Source organism: Miniopterus natalensis, chromosome 20 (genome assembly GCF_054644295.1).
Source record: "Miniopterus natalensis isolate mMinNat1 chromosome 20, mMinNat1.hap1, whole genome shotgun sequence".
In the NCBI taxonomy this organism is placed as follows: domain Eukaryota; kingdom Metazoa; phylum Chordata; class Mammalia; order Chiroptera; family Miniopteridae; genus Miniopterus; species Miniopterus natalensis.
Window position 1 is genome coordinate 26,753,307 of NC_142100.1, and position 26,420 is coordinate 26,779,726.

A 26,420-nucleotide genomic window follows, 5' to 3' on the forward strand; every position below is an offset into this window, starting at 1 on the left:
CCGACCGGGGCCCGTGTGAATGAATGTGACACCTTTGAACCCCACACCTCAGCGCCCCCTCCTGAGGCCGGGGTTTGTCCTATTACAGAGGCGTCAGGTGGAGCCTGTTACCAGAGTCCTGATAGGAAGTAGGAGGCCGATTTTAATGACTTACCGGTGTGTGCGTGGTGCCGGTCACAGGTCCCGGGGCCGGGGGAAGCCTTCCTGTTAAAAGCTAATGATCTAAGAAACCCTGGCATAAAGTAAAACCTTGAGTGAAGCGCCATGGTGTCGCGGGCTGTTAATTCTTTATTGGGTTTTCCTAAGGCTGAGATAAAAAGCATTTCATCTTTTTTAAGGTCCACCTTAACATGTCATTGCGTTTTATGGATACGTGGATCTTCATCTGTGGGACGGGACTTTCTGGGCTGTGGCAGGCCCCCTCCCGACGCTTTGCTGAGCGGTTGTTTTTGTTTTGGTGGGGTGGGGGGTCTCAAGTTTACTTATTTATTTTTTATTTTTTTTAAAAATAGATGTTTTTATTGATTTTAGGGAAAGAGGAAGGGAGAGGGAGAGAGAGAGAGAAACATCAATGAGAGAGTCAGTGATCGGCTGCCTCCTGCACACCCCCTGCTGGGGATCGAGCCCGAAACCCGGGCCTGTGCCCTGAACCGGGAATCGAACCCTGACCTCCTGGTTCAAGGGTCGACGCTCAACCGCTGAGCCACACCCGCCGGGCGGTGGGGTCTCAAGTTTAAAAGAGGACCCTGGGCTCGCTCCCGCTGGCTGGTGTGGCGGTTCCCTCTTCCTGTGTGTTTAGCGGCTTTCCCTCCGCGGGAGGCAGAGTTGCGCTCGGATGTTTCGTCTGAGAGGCTCTTGCCTTTCAGCGAGAGAGGGAGAAACTTCCAGGTTTCAGCAGCTGTCTGCCGGAGCCGGCGTCCAAGGGGAGATTGGTTTTTTTAGACGCTGGCGCCGGCGACGTAAACTCAGACATGCCCGCAGGGGCCGGGCCGGCGAGGGGACGCGTCAGGTGTCTTTTCATAGACACAGAAAGGGCCTAGGAAGGGAAAGCGTCCTCTGATCTTCCTCTTTCTACCTGCCAGCTGGTTGTTCTTTTAAGGGTTGAAAGACCCATCTTTAAAAAAAAATTTTATATATTTTTTAAAATTTTCACCCGAGAACATGCTTTTAAAAAATTGATTTTAGAGAGAGAGGAAGGGAGAGGGAGGGAGAGAAAAAAAAAAAACCATCCATGAGAGAGAGACATGGTTTGGTGGCCTTCCCCACGCACCCCGACCCGGAGTCGATCCTGCGACCTTTCTGTGGGCGGGACGACCCCCCACCACCTGAGCCCCACCGGCCAGGGCTGAAGGCCCGTCTTTTACGGGGAAACTTGCAACACCCTTTGTCCCTCCCATTTTATAGACGAAGAAACTGAGGTTCCCTTGAGGCAGCCCCGGAGTCCAGGGCTCAGGAGCCGGGCTCTGGGCTGGATCCGGCGTCGAGGTGCCTCCCCCCTCAGGCTGACATTGCCGCCCCCTCCCCGGGACCCGGCTTCTCTACTGGCTCGGAAAGCTCGCGGGCGCTCTGCCCTCAGCCCCGGCCCAGCCCCGGCCAGTTGTCCCACGAGAAAGTGGGTCTGAGGCTGCCCGATCTCCAATTTTATTATTATTTTTTTTTTAAAAAAAGAGAAGGCGGAGATGCAGCCTCGCGGACTCTCCCCGGTTCGGTTCCTGCGTGTTACTACGAACGCCTGGGCTGTCCCGTAGTCGAGTCGTTTCCTTGGACGCCCCGAATCCCCCCGCGCTGGCCAGCGGGCCCTCCCCGGAGCTGGCTCCTGCGCCCTTCGGCGCGTCCCTGTCGCGTCTGGAGCTCCTTCCCCGTCCCTGGCAGGAGCGACTCCAGGTTCATCTGCCGCGTTTCCTGCTCCAGACAAGGAACCAGTCGCTTCTCCAAGAAGCCCGGGTTTTGAGCTCCGTTTTCAAAGGTTGGCACTGAACCCGCGTTCGGAAGGAGAGGCCCCGGGGCGGCCCCATCTGTTCCCGGGTGGCCCCCGGGAGCGGGGGTGTCTCCGGGTGGAGGGTGGGCACCGTTTCCAGGGCGCCAGGCCCGGAGGCACCGTCCGTCCGGGCGAGGTTGGCCGCCGCCCCTGGGGCCTGCTGGGCTGGTGGACGCCCGGCCCACGTCGGAGGAGCGTGTGCTCCACGGGGGCGGCCGCCGATAAGTGTCAGGAACGCCCATCCTCTGGGCGCTGCTCCGGCCGGCGGGCGTCATCTCGCCAGAATCTGTGAGGGCTCAGGCGTGGTCAGGGGGACCTCCCAGGCCGCGTGTCGTGGGGATTCCCCGCCCCGTGGTCTTGTCCTTCACTGAGGGTGGCTCAGGTGTGTGGGTGCGTCTGGAATGGGTCGTCCCCGGCGCGCCGACTGGGGCCGGCCGCGAGCTCTCCCTCTAAGGCGCCTGCGTCCACTGGCAGCCGCTGCCCACATCCGGCCACTCAGGCCGCCGGGTGCCGCCCGTGTCCCTGGAGAAGGCTCCCCGCACCCAGGGCAGGGCCTCCGATTCTCTCGTCGCCTGCAGCGCGAGCTGGGGGTTAGGGGGCCTGGGCTCGGGCCGGCTCGGCTGCGGTCAAGCTCCCCGACCTTTCTGTGCCTCAGTTTCCTCCTCTGAAAAGCGGAGCCAGTAGACGTATCTGCCTAGAGGGCTGTGGAGGGTGAACGGGTTAATGGGGGGAACGTTCCAGCACGGGCCGAAACCAGCGAGGCTCAGTGAACGCCGACCCTTGCGGTTGCGAGAATCCGCGTCGGGCGGCGGAAAACATTCGTGGGCTGTGGGCTGCACGGGACGCGGGACAGCAGGGTTTTTTTTTCTTTCCTCTCTTGACTCTCCCGTCTCCCTCCCGCCGTCCCTCTGTCCCTCTGTCCCTCTGTCCCTCTGTCCCTCTGTCCCTCTGTCCCTCTGTCCCTCCTTTCCTTTGGTTTGAATGATGTCCCCAAGCTCGGAGGGGCCTCATACTTTGTTGAAATCTCTGTCGTCTGTCTTGAAATTCTTACCAGTTTTTGAGCAGCGGCTCCTGGGTTCGCACCTTGCACCCGGCCCGCCGAGCGCGTGGTCCAGGCCCCCGTCCCCGCGCCAGCCCCTGCCTGGGCCGCGGATCGATCGTGTGCCCAGCGCCCTGGCTGGGCTCGTGGGCTGGATCGGATCGTTCTGTTTCTCAGAAAGTCTCCTCCGATCCGGGGTCCCGTGGCCGCCTCGGACGCCAGGCCTCTGTACAGCAGCCTGGACGTGCCAGGTGGGCGCCTGAGCACATCGGCAAGGTCGAGCGTTTTGGGGACCTGGACATTTTGACAGGAATTAGCAGCAGCGGCTCCTCCGGACTCATCGGTGTTGCTGAAATTTGGTATCAACTCTAGAAAATGGGGGTGGGCCCTGCGCTTCCTCCCTGCCTTCAGCCGGGGGGTGGAGGGGGGACCCTGGGGCGGGTGCCACCGGACACCCCCAGAGGAGGGCGGACTGCCCTCACTCCTCTGCCTCCTGCTCTGCGCCCAGCGGGCACCTCCCACCCCAGCTGGGGTGGCCCCCTGCTTCTGCCAGCGAGGTCCCGGACCCGCAAACCCTCTACGCTGGGAACAGCTCGAGGTCGCGAACCCTCCGAGAGGCACAAAGCGCTTTTCTTCGAACCCGAATTAGTGGAATTACCCGAGGCTGCTGTCATTTCTGAGCTGAGCCCGGGCCTTAGGCGCTGGGACGGACTTTCCTTTCTTTGCCGCTAATGAACCAGGCCCCTGGCTGTCATCTCAGGGATGAGAATCGGCTTGAACCGCGCGCAGAGCGCTCTCCTGGGCCCGGCGGCCGCTCGCGGGGCCTGCACTGCTGGCTGGACCCGGAGACGCCACCTCGGGGCTGGCGAGGGCTCCGTGGGTGCCGTGTGCAGGTGGGGTCCGGGCCGTTACAGGGGTCGGGTTATCTGGTGCCCTGCTCTGGGTTCTCTGGAATTAGTGCCTGAAATACGGGGCCTCTGGCGTGGCTCAGGGGCGGAGCATCGACCGGGGATCCAGGAGATCGTGGTTCGATCCGGGGGGGGGGGGGGGCGCAGGAGGCAGCAGATCAATGACCTCTCATCACGGATGTTTCTCTCTCTTTGAAATTAATAAAGACACATTTTAAAAAAAATATGGAGCGAGGGAGGAGGTATTTCCCAAAGGAAAACTGGAGTGTAGTTACCAGAAGAGGGATGGCTGCCGAGTGGCTGAGTGCTCGCCGCGTCCCCAGGGACGGTCATTGTTTCTGATGGGGACCAGGCCTCTGAGCCCTGGGCTCTGGGGCCTCCGCTGGGCTCCCGGTTCTCCTCCCAGAGCCCCTCCCGGGCGCCGCGCCCACCGCGGCCCAGCGGCAAGGGAGTCGGACCCGAGGCCTCACCCACGTGGGCACCGGAGAGAGGGGAGCGCGTGGGTCCCGAGAAACTGCCGGCCGGCGTGAAATGTAGATTTATCCTGTCGGAGTTCATTGTGATCTTTATTTGCTCCCGAGCGATTCATTCTTATTATAGCCGAGAAAATTAATTTTTATTCTGCCATCAAGGTGGCGGTGATCCTCGGGGCCCGGGGAGGGGGCTGCTGTAATAAGATTCGCCGGCGGGCTTGGAAACAGTCAGCTTCCATCAGCACCCGGGAGCTGGCCCGCGGCGCCCGCGGGGACGCGCGTCCAGCCGGGAGGAGCGGCAGGTGCGTTGGCTCGGGGGCGAGTTCGGGCCTGTTTCCATTCCCGGCTGGAAGAACCGAGGAGGCTCCGGGAGTGCGGAGCTGAGCAGGTCTCCCCGTCTTTCACTTAAGTGGAAACAAATCCATCGCATTGAACCCCGAACCCGCTCGCTCCAGCTCCGAGCTCCCCTCTGCTGTTCCAGGCTCTGATCCTCACACTGTTCCCGGCAGGAGCCTCTGCACGGGCCCAGAGACTCCCACCCTCGTTCGTGTCCTGCGCGGGGTCACGCGCCCAACCGTGACCAAATCGCCGCGGTTTTCCCTAAAGGCAGAGACGAGAAATAGCTATTGGAGGGGTGAGGGGAGGCCGCTAACAAACACTTTAATATTAAGGAGACTCCCGAGTCCCGCGCTGGCCGGACCCCGGGCCTCTGAACCTCAGAAGAGCCTGTTTGCGGTCTGTGCCTTGCTTTGCGGGGAGAATCCTCTGCTCTTTTCATGGTTTGTCGGGAGCTCAACAGTCTCTCTTTCAGTATTTTATATTCTGCTGAAAAAGCCGCCCGCCCTCCTCACTGACCCGCCTTCGGTGAAAACGAGCCGCGCTGACATCCTGTCGCCATAGCAACCCAGGTGGTAAACATCAGCTCAATGCCGTGGGAAGGGGGTGGCGGGGATGATGCACTGGGGGGGGGATCTGAGTGAAGCTGAAGATTTGGTGCCCTGGGCTCAGCTCAGTTTCTGCAGGAAAATATCCAGGGGAGCGTCTGCCGAGGAAACCACGTCTGTGCCCAGCAGGGGGCGTCCCAGGGGATGGGGTGGAGCCGCCAGGAGGGGGTTCAGGACCTGACGGGGGTCCTCTCAGGCCTATTCTGATCCTGCCTTTGCAGCGCCTTTCTCAGAGGAGCTGTCTGTTCTCCGTGCGCGGTTCCCTCGCCAGCATCGCGGTGCCTCCGGTCACCACCTCCCCACCGCCCCTGCCCCCTGCGGTCACCAGGCTGCGTCTCCGGGTGTGGCTCCTCCTTGGGGAGGGTTCCCTCCTCCTGGGAAGTCTCCCCAGGTCTCCACTGGCGTTTCCTTCCCTGTCCCTCCATGTGGCCTGCCAGCCCCTAACTCGTTAGCACCTCTCTTTCCACCCTGCAGGCCTCTCTTTGGGGCCACTTATTCCGACGACTTCAATCCTCACTCCCGCCTGGCGGCGCCCAGATCTCTCTCTCGCTTCCAGGCCTCTGCTGAGCTTCGGCGTCTGACTCGTCAGCTCACAGGCATTTCTCCGGGGGGTCCACAGGGATCCCGGACTCCACGTGCCCAAGCAGAGCTCATGGTTTCCCCCCAAACCCGCTCTTCCCGCCTCAGCAATGGTCCCGCCTTCTGCCCAAAGCCGAAGCCAATAAAACTCTGCTCCGGAGCCCAGGCTCCTCCCACCCTCGGGTTTGGGGGCCTTGGAGGAAGCAGGGGGCCTGGGCAGGGCCTCAGTGACCCTGGCTGGCTGGGGAGCAGGTGCTGGGCTGGTTGCGTCCATGGGGACAGTTCCTAAGACACCTCAGAGCTGGACGGCTCTGTCCCCGAGTCTCTCTGTCACCACACAGGCTGTTAGTGTGGCCTTTTCGGGTCTCCTGCCCCCTTCCCCGCCGCCCCTCAGGCCCAGGTGGTCTCTGAGAGGGAAGGATGGACGGTTTCCATCCGAGGCTGGAGAGGTTCCCCCCCCATTCCCCCGAGTGAGTGCAGCTGAGAAAAGGGAAGAAAAGCTCTTTCATAAAACCGCCAGGATTTGCCTGGAAGGAATGCGAGTGATTCAGGCAAAAACATCTCTCCTCCCTTTGGCGATTTCTCAGGGTGAGACTAGTGGCCAGGGGAGGGGGCCGAGGATTCCCAGCTCGCCAGCGGGCGGCCTGGAGCTCACGGCTCAGGACGGGACCTGTGTGCCCTGTGGTCGGCCACCGAGTGGACGCCCAGCGGTTTCTCCCCGTGCCGGGGGCCCGGGCGCTGTGGTGTTTCCTCCCTTTGGGGTGCGCAGGGAGCCTAGTCATGGTGGGAGCCCCCCTCACCCCTCTGCTGTCCCTGTTCCCTCCCCAGCTGAGGCCTGGGGGGAGGGACACCCTTTCTCACTTCAGGCCCCGGGGCTGGGGTTTGTATTATTTGCCAACACAGGATCTGGCCATATGAAGGCATTATGCTCGGCCTGATGGTTTTCTGTCGAAAGCAGCCGTGGTTCTGGGTTAAAGTCCCCAAATCTCCATAAATTGCCCCCCAAAACAAAGCACCTGCTTCTCACACAATGATGATGATCTCGGCCACTAGGTGGCGGTGTTGCGGCGCCCACAGCGGCCACTGGAGAGGGGCCCGGGGCCAGGGGGCAGCTGGGGGTGAACCCAGTCCCTGAACCTGGGGGACGCAGGCTGGGGTCCAGGCGCCCACACTGCAGCTCCCCCCCCCCGGGATCTGCCTCCACCCCCCAGAACGCTCTCCTCTGTGTCCCTTCGCTCCCGGCTGACTCTGCCCCACACAGAATAAGCTCTGAATTAAATTTGAGAGAAGGGGGCAGGTTCCCCGAAGCTGGTGTTGAGAGATTTCACCTGTGAGGGGGGTTCGCGCATAGACCCAGGGACCGTGCGCTGAGGGAGGTTCCATTTCTCTCCTTGCGTCCTCGATGAGTTTTATTCTGCAGACTCCTGGCAGCCTTCTTTGCTTGGGGTGAAAGGAGGTGACCGAGTCTGGGGTGGCAGTAGCCGTGGGACCGAACGGAGGAAAATAAGGAAAGGATTACAGGTGTCCTGAGCCAGTGGAAACCAAGGTCAGAACCTGGACTCTGGAGCCCCACCCTGGCTCCACCCCTGGCATGCTGTGTGACCTCAGGCGGGTGTCTCGACCTCTCTGTGCCTTCGACTTTTTAATCGATAAAATGGACATAATAACATTACTTATATAATGATAAACTATTTCTATAATTATGTAATGATATTAATAATGTGGCCGTGTGAGGATAACGTCCTGTCTCACAAGATTGTGTCGGGAGTCAATGTGTGAAGAGCTACTACAGGTAAAGCAGTGAGGACAGTGATTGACACGTCGTAAGCATGGGGCACTTGCTGGTTCTTACTGTTCTTACTTCCAATATTTCACTCATGCGAAACCTGTGGTAATGTCCAGCCAATATTGACCTCTCCTTTCTCCGAAATCTGGCAACATGTGTAACTCATCCCAGGCGGGTTAACAATTCTCATTTCACTTTCTTTTATTGTGGGCCCCCTGCCTGTCTTTTTCGTCACAGGTCTGTACTCCCTGCCCCCCAGGCCCCCTCACTTACTCGATTGTCCTGAGAAACTAACTGTGGAACGTCACGGACACGGAATCGCTCGAGGTTGCTCCTCTCGTTCCGCAGGATGCAGCTGAGGTTCAGCCACATTGTGGGGTGTGCCTGTCATTTCTTCTTTGTGGCTGTGTAGTAGTCCGTTCGATGGGCCTACCGCCGTGTGCTTGTCCATTTACCGGCTGAAGGACATCTGGGAAGATGCGTGTTGATGGCCGGACTGAAGCTGGCCTGCGTCTAGACTCTCCAGCTGTGACTGCCGCCGAATTCCAGTTCTGTTTAGATGTGCATGGTTTGGGTTTCCTGTGAACCGAAAGACTCATTTTTTATCTCGACAAAGACAGGTGAAGGGAAAATTAGTCTGAATTAGCGGGCAGCCCAAAGCAAACGCTGTCCACGTGTGACATTCCTGTAACTGGGTTCCCTCCGGGTGTATCCCCGATGGGTGGCCAGGGGTGTCCCTGTTTGGCACAGATGCAAGTGGGATCTCAGGGGACTGTAGCGACCTGTCTCCGTCCATACGTCGAGCCGATGGCAGACCCGGGACCCGCGCCTGGGCGTCTCCCGCCTACTGCGAGCCTCAGCTGCCTCCCAGTCAGACGGAGCCAGAGCTGTCAGAGTTGCTCGGTGAATTTCCATCTCTTATTTAAACCATCGCTGAGGTGTCCAATTTAGAATAAATATAAATGGAAATCTGAACAAGGTCATCAACATTTCCCACTGTTCAACAGCTGACGGTGCCTATAGGGGGTCAAAATTACTGTCACGAAGATCTATAGAATCCATTTAATAAAGCTCGCTCTGCATCTGGTCCTCCCGGGGAAACCTCTCGTGTTGGCCGAGCAGTTCTCCGCTCTTGTTTTCCCAAGTATCTTCCTTGCTAACAAGTTCTCCCGGCCGGCGTGGCTCAGCGGTTGAGCGTCGACCTGAGATCCAGGAGATCGGGGTTCGGTTCCCGGTCAGGGCACAGGCCCGGGTCGCGGGCTCCATCCCCGGCAGGGGACCTGCGGGAGGCGGCCGGTCCATGACTCTCATCATTGATGTTTCTCTCTCTCTCCCTTTCTTTCTCTAAAAAAAAAATCAATTAAAAATCAAACACACACATTCGCTCAGCCGGTGTGGCTCAGTGACTGTCAACCCACGAGCGTCCCGGCTGGGTTCCCCTCCAGGGCACGTGCGACGGGTCTGGCAGCTGCCGTAATGATCAGCCGACCTGCGGGCAGGGCGCCCAGTGTGTCCACGTAGAGCAGGTGCTCGGGGCGGGTGTTTCTCCTGCCGCGTGGTGTTTTCCTGCCACGCGAGAGAGGCAGCCCTTGGCTTTGCAGACCTGGCAGCCAGCTGCTGACCACGGTGATGTGATCCCCGAGGAGGGGCTGGGCGGCGCCGTGACGTGGTGGGCACACGATTCGTGACTGTTAGTGGCGTCTTCTCGCCACCCTGGGAAGAAGCCAAAGGGAGACTGAGGGGGGACCCAGAGCGATGCCCCCTCTCGAGCGTTAACCGAGGCGACCTTCACGGGCGGGTGATGCCGCTGTGTGAGATTTGGGGGGTGAGCTTTTCGGGCCCTGAGTGTAGCTCTCAGGACGCAGTCCCGTGGCCTCGTGAGCTGCTCCTGGGTCCGCTCCCTGCTTCGCCGCAGTTGTCTGGGTCGCGGATGAAACGAGGCCCTGGCCGCCGAGATGTACGGCCTCCCCACAAGCTCTCAGACGGAGCTCGTGTTGCGTTTTGCCTGAGTTATGGGGGGACAGGGTTGTAAACCTCACTCTGTTTTCTCAGAATAAAGGGGGGCTCTGGCCGCAGTAAAGAAGAGAGAAGGCCCAGCTCTACATGTCTTGTAAATCAGATTCCGAGAGGTAGGAAACATCAGCACAAATGATAAAGACACCCCCCCCCCAAAAAAACCCCCAGGCCCCAGTGAAAACAGAGCCCATTAGACTCTGCGTGTCTTTTAATTTTCTTTTCCACATCTGTAAATAAGTCAGGGTTTCAGCCTTGCCTCGGGCCGCCGGGGAATTTTATGAGACGGTAAAACCTGAGCTGTGCACCTCCAGGCCGGCCGCCGGCTGTGTGCGTGCTGGGGGGGCCCGAGGGCGTTGTCTGGCTGCAACGCCGCGGCTCCCCGTGGTCCCCGAGGAGCTCACGGGCGGGTTCCCCTGGAAGTGAGCGTCCTGGTTTGGAGAAGGGAAAATAACCCCCCAAAAAACAACGCAGTTAAATCTGCTCCGGTCGGGGCTGTGGCCTGGGCGACGTGGTCAGAAGGCAGACCGTCCCTGGGTGGCGACCAGCAGCTACGACTTTTCTTTGGGCGGCGCTAACCCTTCCGTCGTTTCCTCCCGCTGCCCTGGGAGCAAATCCCGCCCCCCGTGGGATCCACTTGGAGCGTGAACATATTGGTTGCATGTTTATATCTATATCTATCTATCATCTATCTATCATCTATCTATCATCTATCTATCATCTTCTATCTATCTATCTATCTATCTATCTATCTATCTATCTATCTATCTATCTATCTATCTATCTATCATCTATCTATCATCTTCTATCTATCTATCTATCTATCTATCTATCTATCTATCTATCTATCTATCTATCTATCTATCTATCTATCATCTATCTAATATATGTCAGGTGCATATATATCTTTTATTTTTTTAATTTTTTGTTAATTCTCACCTGAGGATGTTTTTTCCATTGATTTTTAGAGAGAGCGGAAGGGGGGAGGGAGGGAGACAGAGAGAGGGAGAGAAACATTGATGAGAGAGACGCACCGATCGGTTGCCTCCCCATGTGCTCCGGCCGGGGCTGGGGATCGAACCTGCAACCCAGGTGCACGCCCCCGACCGGGAATCGAACTGCGCCCGTCTCCTGGGTCCGAGGTTGATGTTCTACCGCTGAGTCACGCCCGGCCCGGCGAGAAGATTTAATTTAAAATCTATCTTCCTAGCAAGTGACAGGACACGACACGGGACGGTCAGCCAGGCCACGGTGCTGCGCCTGGGAGCTCCAGAAGTTATTGATCTTGTGTAACCAAGATCCACTCAGTATCCACGGACCAACACCCCCCCCCCCCGCCCCGTGTCCAGTTCCTGGCAAGCACCACCCTCCCCGCCACCTCTGTGAATTCACCGCTTTCGATTTCTCTTATACGTGGGGTCAGGCGGTGTTTCGAGGGGAGCTGACCTTCCGAATGGTCTGTTTGGGAAGGAGAAGCTTCTAGAAGTGGGAATGTGGGCCAGACCCCCCCCGTTTCAGCAAGAATCGCGGAGAGGCCCCGACGCCCAGGGAGACGGGGGGAGGTGACGGCTGCCCTCTAGGGGGACAGACGGTCAGCACAGGACCTCGGGCCAGTGGCCAGCGGGCTCCTCCCTCTCTGCCCTTCCCGTCCCGAAGGACTCGCTGCGCCGAGGCCCGGGCTGGCGAGGGAGGCGGCATTGCGCTGATGTTTTCCCCCATGGGGACCTGACTTGCGTTCTTCGTTACAGGGACAGAGGGCCGTGGAGCCGTGGACAGCCTCCAGAAGTTTTCCTCGTTGCCCGTGTACCTCCCCGCGACCTTCCACGTCGCGGACGCGGACGAGTCGTTTTTCCTGAAGGAGGCCAACCAGGACGTCACCAGGAACTCCAGCCTGCAGACCCGCGTGGAGTCCTTCCTCGCCTACCGGGCCCGGGCGGCGCCCGCGGTCAACGCCAGCTACGGCCCCTTCTCGGCCGAGGAGACCGTCCCCCGGGAGCTGCTGCTGACCTCCGCGGCCTTCGCGGACACGGACAAGTTCCCCTTCAACTGGAAGCTGAGGTCCCACATCCTCGACAGCTCCATCTACTCCAACCGCCCCAAGGTGCAGACGCTGTTTTACGTCACCGGCATGGACTGGGGGGACAGCGAGCCCCCCGAAGACCTGCCCTGCGTCAGGATGTTTGCCTTCCCGGAGGCCAGGGAGGTGGCGGCCAGCTGCCGCCTGCGAGGGGCCCCGGGGCTGTGCGTGGCCGAGCTGGAGCTGCTGCCCGAGTGGTTCAGCTCCGGGCTGGACCTGGAGCCCGAGGAGGAGGTGCCAGCGATGCTGGGGGGCACGGCCATGGAGCTGTTCTTCACGCTGCACCCGGCGGACTCGGCCGGCCGGTGTCCCCCGGAGGACGGCAAGTGGGCCAACAACATCCACGCGGGCCCGGAGGGGCCCCCGCCCCCCGCGCCCGCCCGCGAGCGCATCGGCAGTGTGGTGGTCTACCCGACGCAGGACGACCTCAAGTGGTCCCTGCTCAGCCTGGACCCCAACGTCGTCATCTCCGTGCCTCTGAATCTCGTCCGGGAAGGAGACACGGCCACCTTCGTGGTCTCGCTGACCGGCGGCTCCGGGGCCGACCGCTTCACTCTCAGGTGAGGGGCGCCGCGGGGCCGGGCGGGACGGGGGTGCCCGATGGCCGCGAATGAGCCGCGGGTCACTACGCGGGCGTCCAGGGCGGCGAGGACACCTGCGGTCGCGAAACAGACACAGAGCCAAGCAGGTGTTTGGGGCGGGAACCTGTGTTTTCTAAATACGTGAACGAGCCCCGGACGGCGGGGCTCAGGGGTTAGAGCCTCGGCCTGAGCACCAAAGGGTCTCGGGTTCGATTCCCGGTCAAGGGCACGGGCCTGGGTTTCAGGTTCGATCCCTGGCCCTGGCCGGGGCGCGTGTGGGAGGCAGCCATCGACGCCCTCCCTCCCTCCCTCCCTCCCTCCCTCCCTCCCTCCCTCCCTCCCTCCCTCCCTCCCTCCCTCCCTCCCTCCCTCCCTCCCTCCCTCCCTCCCTCCCTCCCTCCCTCCCTCCCTCTTTTTCTAAAAATCAATGAAAAAAATATCCTCAGTGAGGACTGACCAAAAAAAAAGAGAGAAAATGGAGAGAAAAAAAGAGACCATCCTGGCTGAAATGAGATGCGAGAAGGGATGGATGTTTCCAACGCCGTGCGCAGCGAGAAACTCAATTTTGGGAGGTTCACGTTGCGGAAAAACGTCCAGAGTTAAATTTCGCTTTGCAGCGGGGCTGGGATTGCGCGGCCGAGGCCCATAGCTCAGCCCCGGCGTCTCCGCCGCGAGCGGCCCGTAAAGCCCCTAATGGGATTCCCCGGCGTCGGGGCCGCCTGCGCCCACTCGGCCTTATTTATCTGCCATCTGTATGGAAATCCGCCGTTATGGAAATCGGGTCAGATGTGGGACTGCGACCGGGAGCGCGCGGCGAGGAGTAATGGTCGGGCCAGGATACAGAAGAAAAGCCGCGGGTGGGGCCTGCGTGGGTTTCGCTCATCCATCTCGCTGTGGCTCCCGGTGGGAAGCTCGGTCTCGGCTCGGAACCTAACCCGGGATCGCGGCCGACGGGCTCATTTAAACAGGCGGCCGGCGCTCAACGACCGGGGCTGGCGCCGGGCTCTCGCGGGAGGAGACATGCCCGGGCCTCGCCTTGTTATTTGCTCCCCGAATCCGGTGCCAAGCGACGCCTCGAGTGGCTATAAAGAGACCGTTTCGTGGCGAAGGGACATATTTTTGGAGTTGATTGTAGCTGGTCGTGGACGAAAGGAGCAGCTCTCTCTGCTTTGGATCCTGAAGGCAACTCAGGCGACGGAGAAGCCACGTGGGGCTCAGGGCTGTGCCTGCAGCAGTGAGAGTGTCGGGGTCAGGGGACTGCGCGGCCGGTGGCCGCCGGGGGGAGCGCGCGTCTCGCCCTGGGAGGCCTGACTCCGGCCGCTGGCCTCGCCTTCCCGCGGCATCGGGATTGGGGTCCCGCGTGGCCGCTGGCTCCTCTCGGGCTCGGCCCTGCCCTGGGGTCTCTCCCAGCCGAGCCCTGGTCCGGAGCCAGCTCCCTGCAGACCCTGCCGTCGAAGTCGCCAGCCCCCAGGTGCCCAGCGGGTGATGCACACGCGTGTCTCTCTCTCTCTCCTCAGTTCACTTACCGCAGAGAAAACGGTTTGCTGGGAGGGCGCACATTCGAGGCACCTTCACGGTTTCCTGGGACCACACCCCGAGGTGCTCCCAGGCCCGGCTGGGCTTGTCCCGGGACCTGTGTCGAACGCCGGGCGCCCCCGGCATGGCTGTTTTCCACGGGACGTGGGCGTCGGGCGCGTGTCCCAAACTCCGTTCTCCGAGGAGTGTTCTGGGACCACCCCTGGGTCCCGGCCTGACCCGGGGGTCACAGCCTCGGAGGACAGGCCCGGTTGGCGTCGCCCGGCGCACGGGCGTTCTCGGGGGCGTGAGAGCTGCGCCCCTGGCCCGTGGGCGTCTCTCTCACGTCGATGTTTCTCTCTTTCCCTCCGTCCCTCCCACGCTCTCTAAAAATCAATGGGAAAAAATATTCCAAACGCTGGGCTCCTGCGACAGTCACAGAAACACTTAGTTCTCGAAGGGAAGCCGCCGGCTGCCCGGGCCCCCCACGCCCCTCGGAGGAGGGGTCCTCTGCCCTCGTGACACGCTTTTGCCCCCTGTTTCGAAAGAAGGGTTCACGTGTGCCCCCTTCCCACCCACAGAATCAAGGCGGCGGCGGGGGTGAGGATCGCCGCGGTGAGGGTCAGCCGCGAGGACCAGTGGGCCGTCCAGGAGGAAATCGACAACAGCGGCGTCCAGGCGACGGCCACCCTCGCCTGCGCCGGCCGCGACCTGGACCGGCGGGGCAGGTAAGCGGGCGGCCCCCGGGCGCCCTCGGGGGGGGGGGGCCGGGGCGACCGCGAAAGCTGCGGGCGGGCGGAGGGGCGAGCACAGCCAGGCCTCCGCGCCTCGGCCGCCCCCACCCGGGACGCGCGGCCGGTTCCTCCCGCGCCCACCCGCCGCCTCGTGGGCTCGGGTCTCAGCCACGACCCAGGCTCCCGTTTGTCACGGGGCCGGCTCCATAACCGCCGTTTAACAACTTATTGTTGTTGTTGGCCGTTGAAGGGAGAAATGGGGAAAACAGAAGGGGTTTAAGAGGCGAGCGGGCCGTGTTCTTTTCTTGTGGGCCCGCCGACGGCGGCTCCCGCCGCCGAGTCACCGTCTCCTAGGGCTCCGATGCCGTGGTTTCGCGGATGTCACCCCTGGGTGCTGGCCTGTGGCTCTGGAACGACGGGGTGGGTGAGCCTGGCGCTGAGGGCCGGCGGGCGTCTTCGGCAGACTTGGGCTTTATGGGCTGAGCTGGCCGGGGGCGGAGGGGACGCGGGGAGGGTGCGCCCGGGACGCCCGACGGGCAGGAAGGTCTCACCCGACAGCCTCTGCTCCTCTCACTGACCTGTTATCTCCCGTTGTCATAACCGGTTCTCTCTCCTCGATCCTCGAGCGTTTAGCCCCTTTGAGGCCCAAGGTGTTAGGCACGGAGGGGGCACGAGTGAAGGGGGGGGGTGGGAGCGGGGGGGGTGCCGTCTCTGCCGGGGGCCCCAGCCAGCCTCACCCCGAGCTCTGTTCTGCCTGCTTTATTTTTTAATTTTTTTAATTTTAATTTTTAAAAAAATATATCTTTATTGATTTCATAAAGAGGAAAGGAGAGGGAGAGAGAGACAGAAACGTCAATGATGAGAGAGCCATTGATCGAGCCTGCAGCCCGGGCCTGTGCCCTGACCGGGAATCGAACCCCGATCGCCTGGATCCGAGGTCGATGTTCACCTGCTGAGCCACGCCCGGCTGGGCTGCCTGCTTTATTTTTAAAAAAATCCTCACCTGAGGATATTTTTTTCCATTGATTTTCAGAGAGAGCGGAAGGGAGGGAGGGGGAGAGAGAGACACATCGACTGGCTGCCTCCTGCACGAGCCCCAACCGGGGCCAGGGATCAGTCCTGCAGCCCACTATGTGCCCTTGACCGGGACTCGAACCCCTGACCCTGTGGTGCACTGGCCGAGGCTCTCACCGCTGAGCCACACCGGCCAGGGTCAAGTGGTCACGTTTTTAAATTCAAGGAAGAACAGCCCGTGGCCACCCCACGTTCGGTTTTGTGAGTGTCAGTGTTTCATTCTCTGTGGGAGAGATAAAAAGGTTACGGGAGAAGCGAAGTGGTCACGTAATTGCAGTTAGTTAGTGATTCCCGAGGGCTCGCCTCCCGGCGCCCTCTCCCTCTCCTTCGGTTCCTGGAAGGCGGAGGCCCCGCAATTTATGCGCACCTCCCGCGTCCCTCGAACGCCCGCGCCGTAATCTAAATAAATAATTGCTCATTTTTACGCTGCTCTGCTGAATGGCGATATCAAATGAGGTGCGAATTACAGGCTCGTGGGCCGCGCTCGCCGCCAACAGAGCGAATCTGTGAGTGTACCCCTCACGAGACAGCCCGCGGAGAGCTGTGATCTCCGAGCGGTGACAACCTGGGGCGGCATCGAGGTTTTAATAGAATATAATGCATGAGCTGCCTGAAATTCCGAGATAAGAACTGAAAATGTGTCGTACGGGGAGACCCGACGCGCTCAGCCGGCGAGGCCGCGAAGGTCTTAATTTAAAATATTTTAATGAACATTCATTGTGGGGGGAAACGGGAGGAATCAAGATGAAACCCTCCAGATAAAGGCTGGTGTTTCCAAAAGAGGAGACACGAGAAAATAAGCACGTTTGAAAGTGTTGGGAACAGATAGCGGGGAACCGAAGGGGACGGGAGAGCGATGACAGGCTGTCTGCGCGGAGACCACGTGCGGCCGGAGGGCCCGAGGCCAGGTGGCTGGCTGACGGGTTTCCGCCGGCAGGTGGGACCCGCACCTCGGAGGAATGAGCGGCTACTTTGTATCTTGTTGGAAACCACAGGCTGGAGCGAGTTCTTGCCTGGAACAGAGGCGGAGGGAAGCTCAGAGGGCTCACGGGAGGAGGGGCTTGTGCCCCTCCATCGGCGGGAAGCCTGAAACCCCCAAATAGGTTTCTCTGCAGACACAGAACAGTCCCCGTGACTGTAACCCAGCTCAAGGTGAAATCAAGGTCAGAGTCAAACGTTGACCGTGTTCGACACTCTGAACAAGTGGCTGGAGTTTTACAATCCTTTTTGGTTTTGTTTTTTATTGCTTATTAATAAAGCTTTTTGACGTCAAATATAAGAAATTTGAAAAGACACTCTACATTTTTATACTCATGGTATTTAAGTCAGGACGCAAGGTTTTAGAGAAGGCTTCTTCTTTTTTTAAAATTTATCTTTAGTGTTGAAAGTATTACAGATGTTTTAGAAGCGGGGTCAGGCGGGGGGTGTGTGTGTCGGGCCCTCTTTCAAGGTGCCCCAAGTGCCCAGTGCAGGAGACAGATGCCCAGACGGCGAACTCGGCCAGCAGGTGGTGCTCTGCCCGGTCATAGCCCAGGACCAGGGAACTAGGGAGAGAGCCGGTGTGTGTTCCATGGGGAGGAATCCAGAGGGCATCTCAGAGGAGGTGACACTTGATCGGTCCTTAAAGGGTGAGCGGGAGTTTGAAAGTGCTTCAAAAGAAATATTTTCTACGTAAGCCATTCTCTACGTAATATTAACACTGAATGGTGTTAACCTTCTAGAATGTTCTCTGATGCAGAACTTGGATAGTGGCTGCCTCTGTGGAGGGTGGACCTGGGTGGGAGCACTTGGAGTCCGGGAGAGGGGCCAAGGTGGGAGGGGTTATTTTACTGGGAGCAGATCCTACTAAATGCAGCACCGATTGAGCACCTTCTATGTGCCGGGTCCTGTGCTGTGTACGACCTTCTTCATCCCTGAAATATCCCCACTGAATAAGGCAGTTCTGTGAGCTCCACCACCCACAGATGACAGCGAGGCTCCCATACCTCTGCCTGGGGGACCCGGGGTCTGAGCCCAGAGTTTAAGATTCTAGAACAGTGCCTGGCACATAGCAGACGCTCTACAAATATATGCCAGGTCATTCTCAGCCCAGGGCTCCTTTCTCAGCAGCGGCGTTACCTCCAAAGGAGAAGGGGGTGGTGCCTAAGAGAAGCTCTGCCCCAGGGCATCACTTCGGTGGGGTTTCGGTGGCCTCCCCGAGTCCCCCCTTGACGCTGTAGGATCGTGCGTGGCTCTGGGGTGCTCAGCCTTGGTCGCCGCTTTGCCGATTTTGTGCGCTGCCGGGCCTTCGTGAAACAAAAATCGAGGATAGCGTTTCTCTCGGGAACTCTGGTCGTTTAGATGCCGACGTGCCCTTTCTTACGGAGTGTGGATTTTATTTCTACCGTGGGGTTTAATGTATGTAGTTCCCTTATTCGGGCAGAAATGGAGTTGGAGGAAATTGGAGGCTTTCTCTCCCAAATCCGCCAGCCCGGTGATTTTTAAATTGGAGCCTTAATGGCAAATGTCTGCCGGGTGATTGAGGAAGCTGACTGAGAGTAACTCGCAAAGTTGGTGCCCGTGGGGACGGCTCTTGACTTGGCTTCAGTGTTGGTATTTTTTTAAAAAAAGTGATTTTAGAGGGAAAGGAAGGGAGAGAGAGAGAGAGAAACATCAATGAGAAACATCAGCGGCTGCCTCTTGCACGCCCCCTGCTGGGGATCGAGCCGCCTGCAACCCGGGCCTGTGCCCTGACCGGGAATCAAACCGGCGACCTCTTGGTGCTTGGATGACTCTCGACCGCTGAGCCCCAGCGGCCGGGGCTGCTTTGAATATTTTGAAGCTGTCAGTTGTTTTCCCAGACGGCTCTGCTAATCGAACCCTCCCAGCGAGGATGGACGAGGGTTCTCACTGCTGGACGTTACTCGGCCTCAGCGGGGTATTGTCCAGTTTTTCACTGTACCTGGTTTGATGAGTGGCAGTAATATCTCCTTAATGTCCCGACTTTCATTTCAGGGACTGTTAGCAACTTGGAGCCTCTATTCATATGTTTATCGCCCATTTGTATCTCCTTTGCTGTGAAAGCCCTTTTCGTAGCATTTGGCTGCAGGTCGGTATTTCTTTATCGCTTTATAGATGTTCATTATGTGCCTTGGGTACGAGTTTTTCACGTCTGCATCAGGTATTCTTTAGTCGGTCACTTTCCTTCACTTTTTAGGGGAGTCCTTTGTCTTACGTGCATTTAAAACGGCCAGTGGCCCAACGACCAGTCCTATATTCTCCGACCCTGCCTTTTATCTCTTACACCAAAATCTTTCTTAAACCGCATCTCCTGTAATTTTCCTAATGACCCTGTTTATTTCTTTGCATTTCAATGACTTGCTTAGATAGTCCAACATTAGATTTTTTTTTTTTTTCACTCACATTTTGTGAGAACTTGCAGCTTGCATTTTACTTTCAAATCGTTTGGAATGAATTTTAAATGAGCGTATTCGGTGACCTTTTCGTAGGCTGCAGAAGGAGTTGCTTCCCCGACATATCTCCTAGTTTCCCCCCCCCAATGATGACAGGAGGGAGCCTCGGTGTGAAATGACAGCAGAAACCCAGGCCCAGCATCCGGGGACAACGGTGGGGGCCCTGGAGGCCCCGGCTTTCTCTGCGTCTGTCCACGTACAGACACTTATCCCCCTGGGCTGCAATTTTCTCAGCCTCGAAATGAGGGCGTTCATTTGCCATCTCTAAGTGCCCCCCCCCAGCTCTCCCATTGTTATAATACCATCATGATGAAATTTAATCTTTTATCAGGTTCACATGGCTGTTGCCGGAGACCTTTGGCCTGAAAGTAAATTGTACGTAGAAAACCAGGGGTGAGGAAACGTTATTGAAAAGCTTCTCTAGTCTGGTTGTTTCCCGAAGGTCACACGCAGGGGACTGGTCTGTTTAGAGACTTTCCCTGAAGCAGCATGAAGGCTGGGTGGCTGAATACTCCTGGAAAATACCTCATTTCGAGTCCTCTATTCATGTTCTCCTCTTGGAGATGCCAAGTGCACATTAGCTCCTTAAACTCTGCCAGCCTATGGGGGCAGGTGACCGTCCCCCGGCCCGGAGGACGCAGCCAACTCCGCCTGTCTCGGTGCCACGGCCAATCACGCTGCCCTCCGGGTCGCCTCTGTCTTGTTAATTACTGTTTGGGCAGCTTGTCCTAATCCCCTGGCCCAGGCCTGGGGCCAGGCCCGACAGAAGACTCCCCTTGTCCTGGCTGCATTGACTATTGTGGGGCTGGCGCACATGGCTCCGGGGTGCTGAATGCAGCTTTCAAGGAGGGCTCGTTGGAGCAGGCCCGGGGCCTGGCTGTGACCCGCCTCTGCCCGCGGGCCGTGCCAGGACGCCAGGTTTCCGTTTCCAGACCACGCAGCCAAGGGGTAATTATGGCGGCGGTGCTGTTAGGAGGCACTGCAGCCTGACCGGGACCGGCACCTGAAATGAAACAAGGGGCGCGATGGCGGTGCCCACGTGGGATTCGCCCTGGGCTGTGTCCCACCCGGAGGCCGTCGTGGCAGCCGTGAGCAGGGAGGCGGCAGACGGGGACTCCTGCATGAACCAGGCCTGTGTGTGCGTGCTCGTGTGGGTGCACATGCACACACGTGTGCGTATGCATGTGCACAGGCGAACACGTGTGATCATGCATGTTCGTGCACGTGTGCATAAGCGTGTATGAATGCGTGCGTGTGCGTGAGTGTGTGTGATGTCCCTGGCCATTCCCAGCAGCCCTCTTGACGGGAAGGGGGCAGCGGGCGCTCCGGCCTGGCCCCTCCAGCAGTTTCAGGCCTCCCCCACGGGCGTTTGCCGGGACAGAACGGCGACTGCAAGCACCTTGCTTACCGTGAGAGAGAAAACATTTCGGTCCTGCAGAAATCTGCTTATTTATCTCCCAGGAAAACATTTATAAATAGAGTTTTAAGGAGGCGGACCCCACTGCATTCTGGGCGATCTCGCTCAGCTGCTCAGCTCGGGTTCGAGGCCGTTCCTGCTCCCTCTGCCGACTCTCTTTTCGGCATCTCCTTCGATGCTTGTTTTCGATCACGACAGAGATGGGAACTGTCCCTGGGCTGCGGAGGGAAACTTTACGTGCTCCGTGTGGCCCTGCCCCCAACCCCCTTGCGGCGAGGAATTAAACTGAGTCTGGGCCCCACCCAAGGCCCTGCGGCCGCCTGGACGGAAGGGCTCCGTGGGTGACAGGGAGCGAGCGGGAGTTTAACGGGGAGCAGCGGGCGGGTCTGCGCCCCGGAGCTGAGTGCTTCCTGACGGGCCGGGGGCTGGAGAGCCCGCACATCTCAGGAGCGGGGCCGGGGGTCCGGGGAAACCGAGGGGGTGGAAGGAGAGAGAATGAGACCGGACCCCACGGCCGGGAGGGGAGGGAAGAAAGGGGGGACGCAGAGACCACAGGTGGGAAACGCCGTCTTGGGAACTGGGGCCAAGCGCCGAGGCTGACGGGGGGAGCCTGTCCCCGGGGGACGTTTGTGGAAATCACAGCTTGTACTTAAATCACTAAAATAAATCAGATCTGAAATGCTGCCCGGCCCAGGAAGGCGCAGAGGACTTTCCTAAAGGGGTTGAGAGACACGCCCAAGGATGTGTCGGTGCCTGTGGGTTCAAATAGGAAAACGTGCGAATCGCAGAGAGGAAGTGTGTGCGTGCGATTTTTTTTTTCTTCTGGAGGCCTGTCCTTATTTCTTCCCATTTTCTGAGTTTCCTAAAAAGGCTGTTGGACCAGATCATGTCCACACGTGAACCTCCAGCCCCTTCCTGGCCGGGTGGAGCCACGTCCCGTCGCGTGTGGTTTGCATGTAACGTCAGGTCGGAGCGTTTACTTGCTCCCGTGGAACTTTCCGAAACTCCCCTCCGGGTGGCTGGTCCTGGAGTGACCACAGGCCGTGGCCCAGGGATCGCGACACCTTTTCTCCAGAGGCCAGGTGGTCAGTGTGTTGGGCTTTTCGGGCTGGCTGTCCATAGTCCTGGGGTGACCGCTGACGGTGGCCCGTGGGCACTGTTTTGCCTCCCGGGAGGAAGCACCAGACTGATCCCTGCTGGACACGCAACACGACAAATAAACTTTTTGTTTGTTTGTTTCTTTTTTGCTAATCTTCGCCTGAGGATATTTTTTTCCATTGATTTCTAGAGAGTGGAAGGGACGGGGTGGGAGGAGAGAGACACATCGACTGGTTGCCTCCTGCTCGAGCCCCCACTAGGCCCCGGGGTCAAGCCTGGAACCCAGGTCTGTGCCCTTGACCGGGAATCGAACCCGCAACCCTTCCGTGGGAGGCTGGAGCTGGGACTGCTGGGCGCGTCTGGCGCGATTGCAGCTGCTGGATCCTTAGGGCCCAGGGCAGCCCTTTGTATCAATTAGGGTCCCTAACGGCCGCTGCAGTAACAGCCTCAGCTCTCCGCAGCGCCGCACAGCCCAGCGAGGCCTGGACGGAGTTTCTGAGCCACGTCCAAGCCCGGGCCGTGGTCGGGGGCGCCGGCTGCGCCTGCCCCGTTCCTGTGCCATCTGGACGCTGTGCCTGTGGCCGTGCCATCTTTGAGGTTGCCATGGAAACCTTAGGAGCTCTCAGAGGATGCTTTCAGAGCCAAGCCTGGAAGGGGCCCGCGTGACCTGTCCCCACCGTTCACTGGTTAGGACACGGGGACGTGGCGTCCCGGGGGGCTGGGAAGCGTAGCCCTCCCACGGGTCCCGGAGGGGGAACCGGTGAGGCGCACACGCGGAGGGGCTCTGACGCCCTCGCCAAACATGCTTTCTGTCCTCACGCTGTGTCTTTGTCGCTTGCTCTGCTCTCACGGAAATGCTTGTTGCCCAATTTTTTTTTTTTTTTTAAGCCAAGCTCACGGTCTCCTTGGAACTTCTGCTGAACATGACTCACCCCCTGTGTGTTCACCACTGGCCAGTGTGCCGACCTGTATTATCGTCTGAATATTCTCTGCGTCTCGGGCTGTTTAGCGCGTTCCCACGGTGGTCGCCGGAGGAAGCAACAGGTTCCCACGCTGGTCGCGGGAGGAAGCTCTCATTTGCCCAGAAAGGGCTGCCCGGGCTCCTAGAATGAGAGCGGTTCCTATTTTAAATCTCCATTTGTGCACAGTCTTAGCCAAGCAGAAATGGGAAGGAGCTTTCCTATGGTGATAGACAGTAGCCTTCAGAACTCTAAAGGAAACATTGTATTTGATAGAAAATCAAAGTTAGCAAAGAAGACAGGCAGTGCCTTAGATCGGCTCTGACCTCCCCTGACCTTGTCCTGAACACCCGGCCAGGACACAGACGTGCGAAAGAAACAAGTTATCGAGAGTATGTATCAGTTGTTGGTCTGAAGCAAATTAGTGGAAAATGCAGTCCCCCGAGATAACCACCGTTTACTTAGCGTGTAATTATCTGCATCTGCGGTGTCGGCTGGGCCTGGCCGGGCAGTTCTTTTTCTGGACTTTGCTCGGGCCCGGGGCCAGCTGCTGGAGGGCTTGTGGTGGTTTTCGCCACCCAGCCCGGGATGCGTTGCTGGCTGATGCAGCCAGGAGAGAAGGTGTTTGCATTAGAGTAGGTGTGTGCATGTGTGTGCATGTGCGTGCGTGCGTGTGCGCAGGACGTGTGTGCACACTCATCAGCTCGGGGCCTTTGCCCTGCTGTCCCCTCATCAGGAACACTGACCCCTGTCCTCCAGCACTGAGGTGTCTCCCTAGCGCCCCTCATGGGGGTGAATCAGCGGACAGCAGGGAGAACAGGCAGCCGTTGCCGTAAGACCCGCTTTGCAGGTGGTGACCTTGACGGGCTTGCTCTTGACTGGGACATTAAGCCCGAGGCCAAAACCTGCCCACCCTCCCTGCCCCCTGGGCCGTGCCCTCTCCCGGCGTGCTCGCGCCTCTCCCCGGTGCCGGGGTGTGTGGGGGACACCGTCCCCCAGCCCCAGCTCCTCATTACTGCAGCCAGTGTGGCCTCCGGGGCAGCCGCCACTTTTCATTCTGTCGTTTCGGGCCAATTAGTGGTCTCTTTCCTCCCAGGCTCTGACCCGGGCTGACTCACAGCGGACCCGTCGTCACGCGGAGTCGTTTTCCTGCCGGAGAACAGGCCCAGGTGGGCCCGACGGTGCAAATGAGATGGAGGCGCCGTGGGCACCGGACACATTCAAAATGCTGGAGCCGGGTCCCGTGTGGGCTCCGTGTCCGTGTCCCCGGGGCCCGGCGTGGGAGTCTCGGGTGCTCTAGCTCGTGCCTCCGGTAACTGGGTAGATGAGCAGCCTTGTGAGGCAAAGAAATCCAGTTGCTACACTGTTCCCTGGTATTTCATGCACGATTCTGGTTTGTACTCACCTCTCGACCAGATTAGTCTCTTAATCAAAGTTCCACTTGATCCCGTGGGGAGACCTTCGGAGTGAGACTCTGTTATGTCTGCTGAACAGACAGTGTCACAGCGGAGCCGTCAGAGGAGCTGCAGGCACAGAACCCGTCGTAACTGCGGTTGACCTAAGGTCTCATCAGTACAGAGCAGGGGTGGGGAACACCCGGCCCGCAGGCCACGTACAGTCCGCAAAAGCATTGGGTCTGGGTCTGGCCCTGTCGAGGCAGCCGCAGGCGGGACTCAAAATTCAGTAACTCTAGGAGCTTTTCTCACAGCTCATTTTCAAGCTGATAATTCTGTGTGGCCCGAGAGTGATGCCATAAATATCCAAATGGCCTTGGCAGAAAAAAGGCTCCCACCCCTGCTATAGAGTAATTGGCCGTAGGGAGGAGTGTGAGGTCGTCATGATGAATTCATTGGGCCCAGGAGGGCGGGGGTCCCGGGGCTTGAACTCACCGGCGGGAGGATAGTGTCCTGTGTCCTGAAGGAGGGGCCTCGATTGGGGAGATTTACACATTTTGGGAAGACAGGGGCCTGTGAGCCCTTTCCGTCCATCGAGTCCGCCCCGCTGACATTTGTCGAAAAGCCACTGGGTAGATTGAAGGTCACAAGACTTCGAAGCTGATTTTTGACCCCAGCGTCCCGTTTGAGATGCCCCTCGACACCCGACGGGCTGTGGGCAAAGCAGGTGGTCGAGTCTGAAATTTGGGGGGAAATTCCCGGCTGTCCGTGAACTTCACCCTCCTTGCACCTCGGGGAGCAGCGAGCTCCCCTCGTCCTCACAGCCGGGCGTCCCCGTGTTTACAGGCTGCGGGGGGGTGGGGTGGGTGGCCTTCTGACCTGTGTCCTGCAGGCAGCTCACCTGAGGCCCAAGCTCTGCTGGGTCCTCCTCGAACGCAGCCCGGCTGCCTCGTTGTCACGGTCCCCTGGACGCGGAGCCTAGTGCAACCCTTGGTGAGGGCTTTGCTCCTGCGTCTCAGCAGGGAAGCAGCAGGGCTGGGGACAAACCGGTGCCCACGGCATCCGCTGAACCCAGGTGACCAGGGCGGCCTGCAGGGAGCCGGACACAGGTCCCCTCTGCAGCCACCTCAGCTGGGGGAACCCAGCCGACCAGCGTGCACAGGGCTCGACCCCGGGACCTGGGCTTCATTAGCAGCTGCTCTCACTGGGAGGAGCCCAGCAGCCCAAGGCAGTGGCGGGATCCCCCTTTAATGAGGCCCTTCCTTCCCTGCACCCCACAGCAGGAGAAAGTCAGGAGCAGACGCTTTGAAATGTGACTCGAGTTGGCTGTATGTCTCTCTCCACTGTCCCATCATCCATGTCACTGGACCCCACACAGAGCTGGGGACACAGCCCTCTTCCGACAAAGGTGCAGGCACAAATGAGTGTGACTTTCTGCCTCTCTGATGTTGGCTCTGGAGCTGGACTGTTGGGGACCCCTGGAGGCCCCCTTCACAGCTGTGTGACCATCCTCAGCCTGGGTGTCCCTGTGCCCTGTCATCCAGGCGGCTCCCTCTTCCCTGCAGGGCGTGCGGGGCGATTGTCCTCTCTGGGTCCCGTGGTCAGATGGGGCCCATGGCCAGTCCTGTCCTCACTTCCCTGTCATTCCACCTCTGGGAGGAGAGTGACCAGAGCTGTCCCTTCCCTTTGGCTCAGACATCAAATGTCCGGTGGGCAGGAGAGCTAAGGAGATCCCAGCCCGGAGCCCAGGGTAGCCGGTGGTGTTATTTCTCATGTCAATCGGTGGGGTTTTATTTTATTTTTTTAGAGAGTGGAAGGGAGGGAGGGAGGAGTGGGGGTGTGGGGGAGAGAAAATCATCGATGTGAGATAGAAACATCCTTTGGTTGCCTCCTGTATGCGCCCCAGTCAGGACCAGGGATCAAACCTGCAACCCAGGTATGTGCCCTTGACCGGGAATAGAACCCGCGACCCTTCATTCTCCAAGCAACTAGCCAAACTGGCCAGGGCACAATTTACTGCGCTGAGTCTCGGGTTCTAAGTGACCCTTTAACGCGGGTCTGTTTTCCAGAGTGAACGGCTCCCTCTCTGAGATTCTGCAAGTGGACTTTGGAGTGGACAACAGCAGCGGCCTGGCCGGGGCGCAGCCGATCACGTGGCAGGCGGAGTACCCAGCAGAGGACTCCGCGAGCGAGCTCGTGGTCTCCGAGATCTTCGTGAGCCAGACCAGCTTCGTGGGCATCGTCCCCCTCGCCATGGTGAGCAAGTCCCGCTTCGGGAAAAGTGCCCCTGAGGAGTTTTCTCTGAGTGCTTTTAATATCCCACAGACAGGCAGCATTTTATAACCTGTGACTTCCCAGGCACCGGATATGTGGTGTTTAAACAAGGAAAAAACTTGAAT

General features: G+C 59.1%; 1 protein-coding gene across 1 annotated transcript in view; it reads left to right on the forward strand.

Moving 5' to 3' along the window:
- Positions 1-26,420, forward strand: part of TMEM132B (transmembrane protein 132B) — a 76,454-nt gene that overhangs the window by 37,951 nt on the left and 12,083 nt on the right. The window contains exons 2-4 of the mRNA XM_087828677.1: positions 11,469-12,357; positions 14,475-14,621; positions 26,091-26,277. Coding sequence (XP_087684803.1) covers positions 11,469-12,357; positions 14,475-14,621; positions 26,091-26,277 — 1,223 coding nt within the window. The remainder of the gene's footprint in view (positions 1-11,468; positions 12,358-14,474; positions 14,622-26,090; positions 26,278-26,420) is intronic.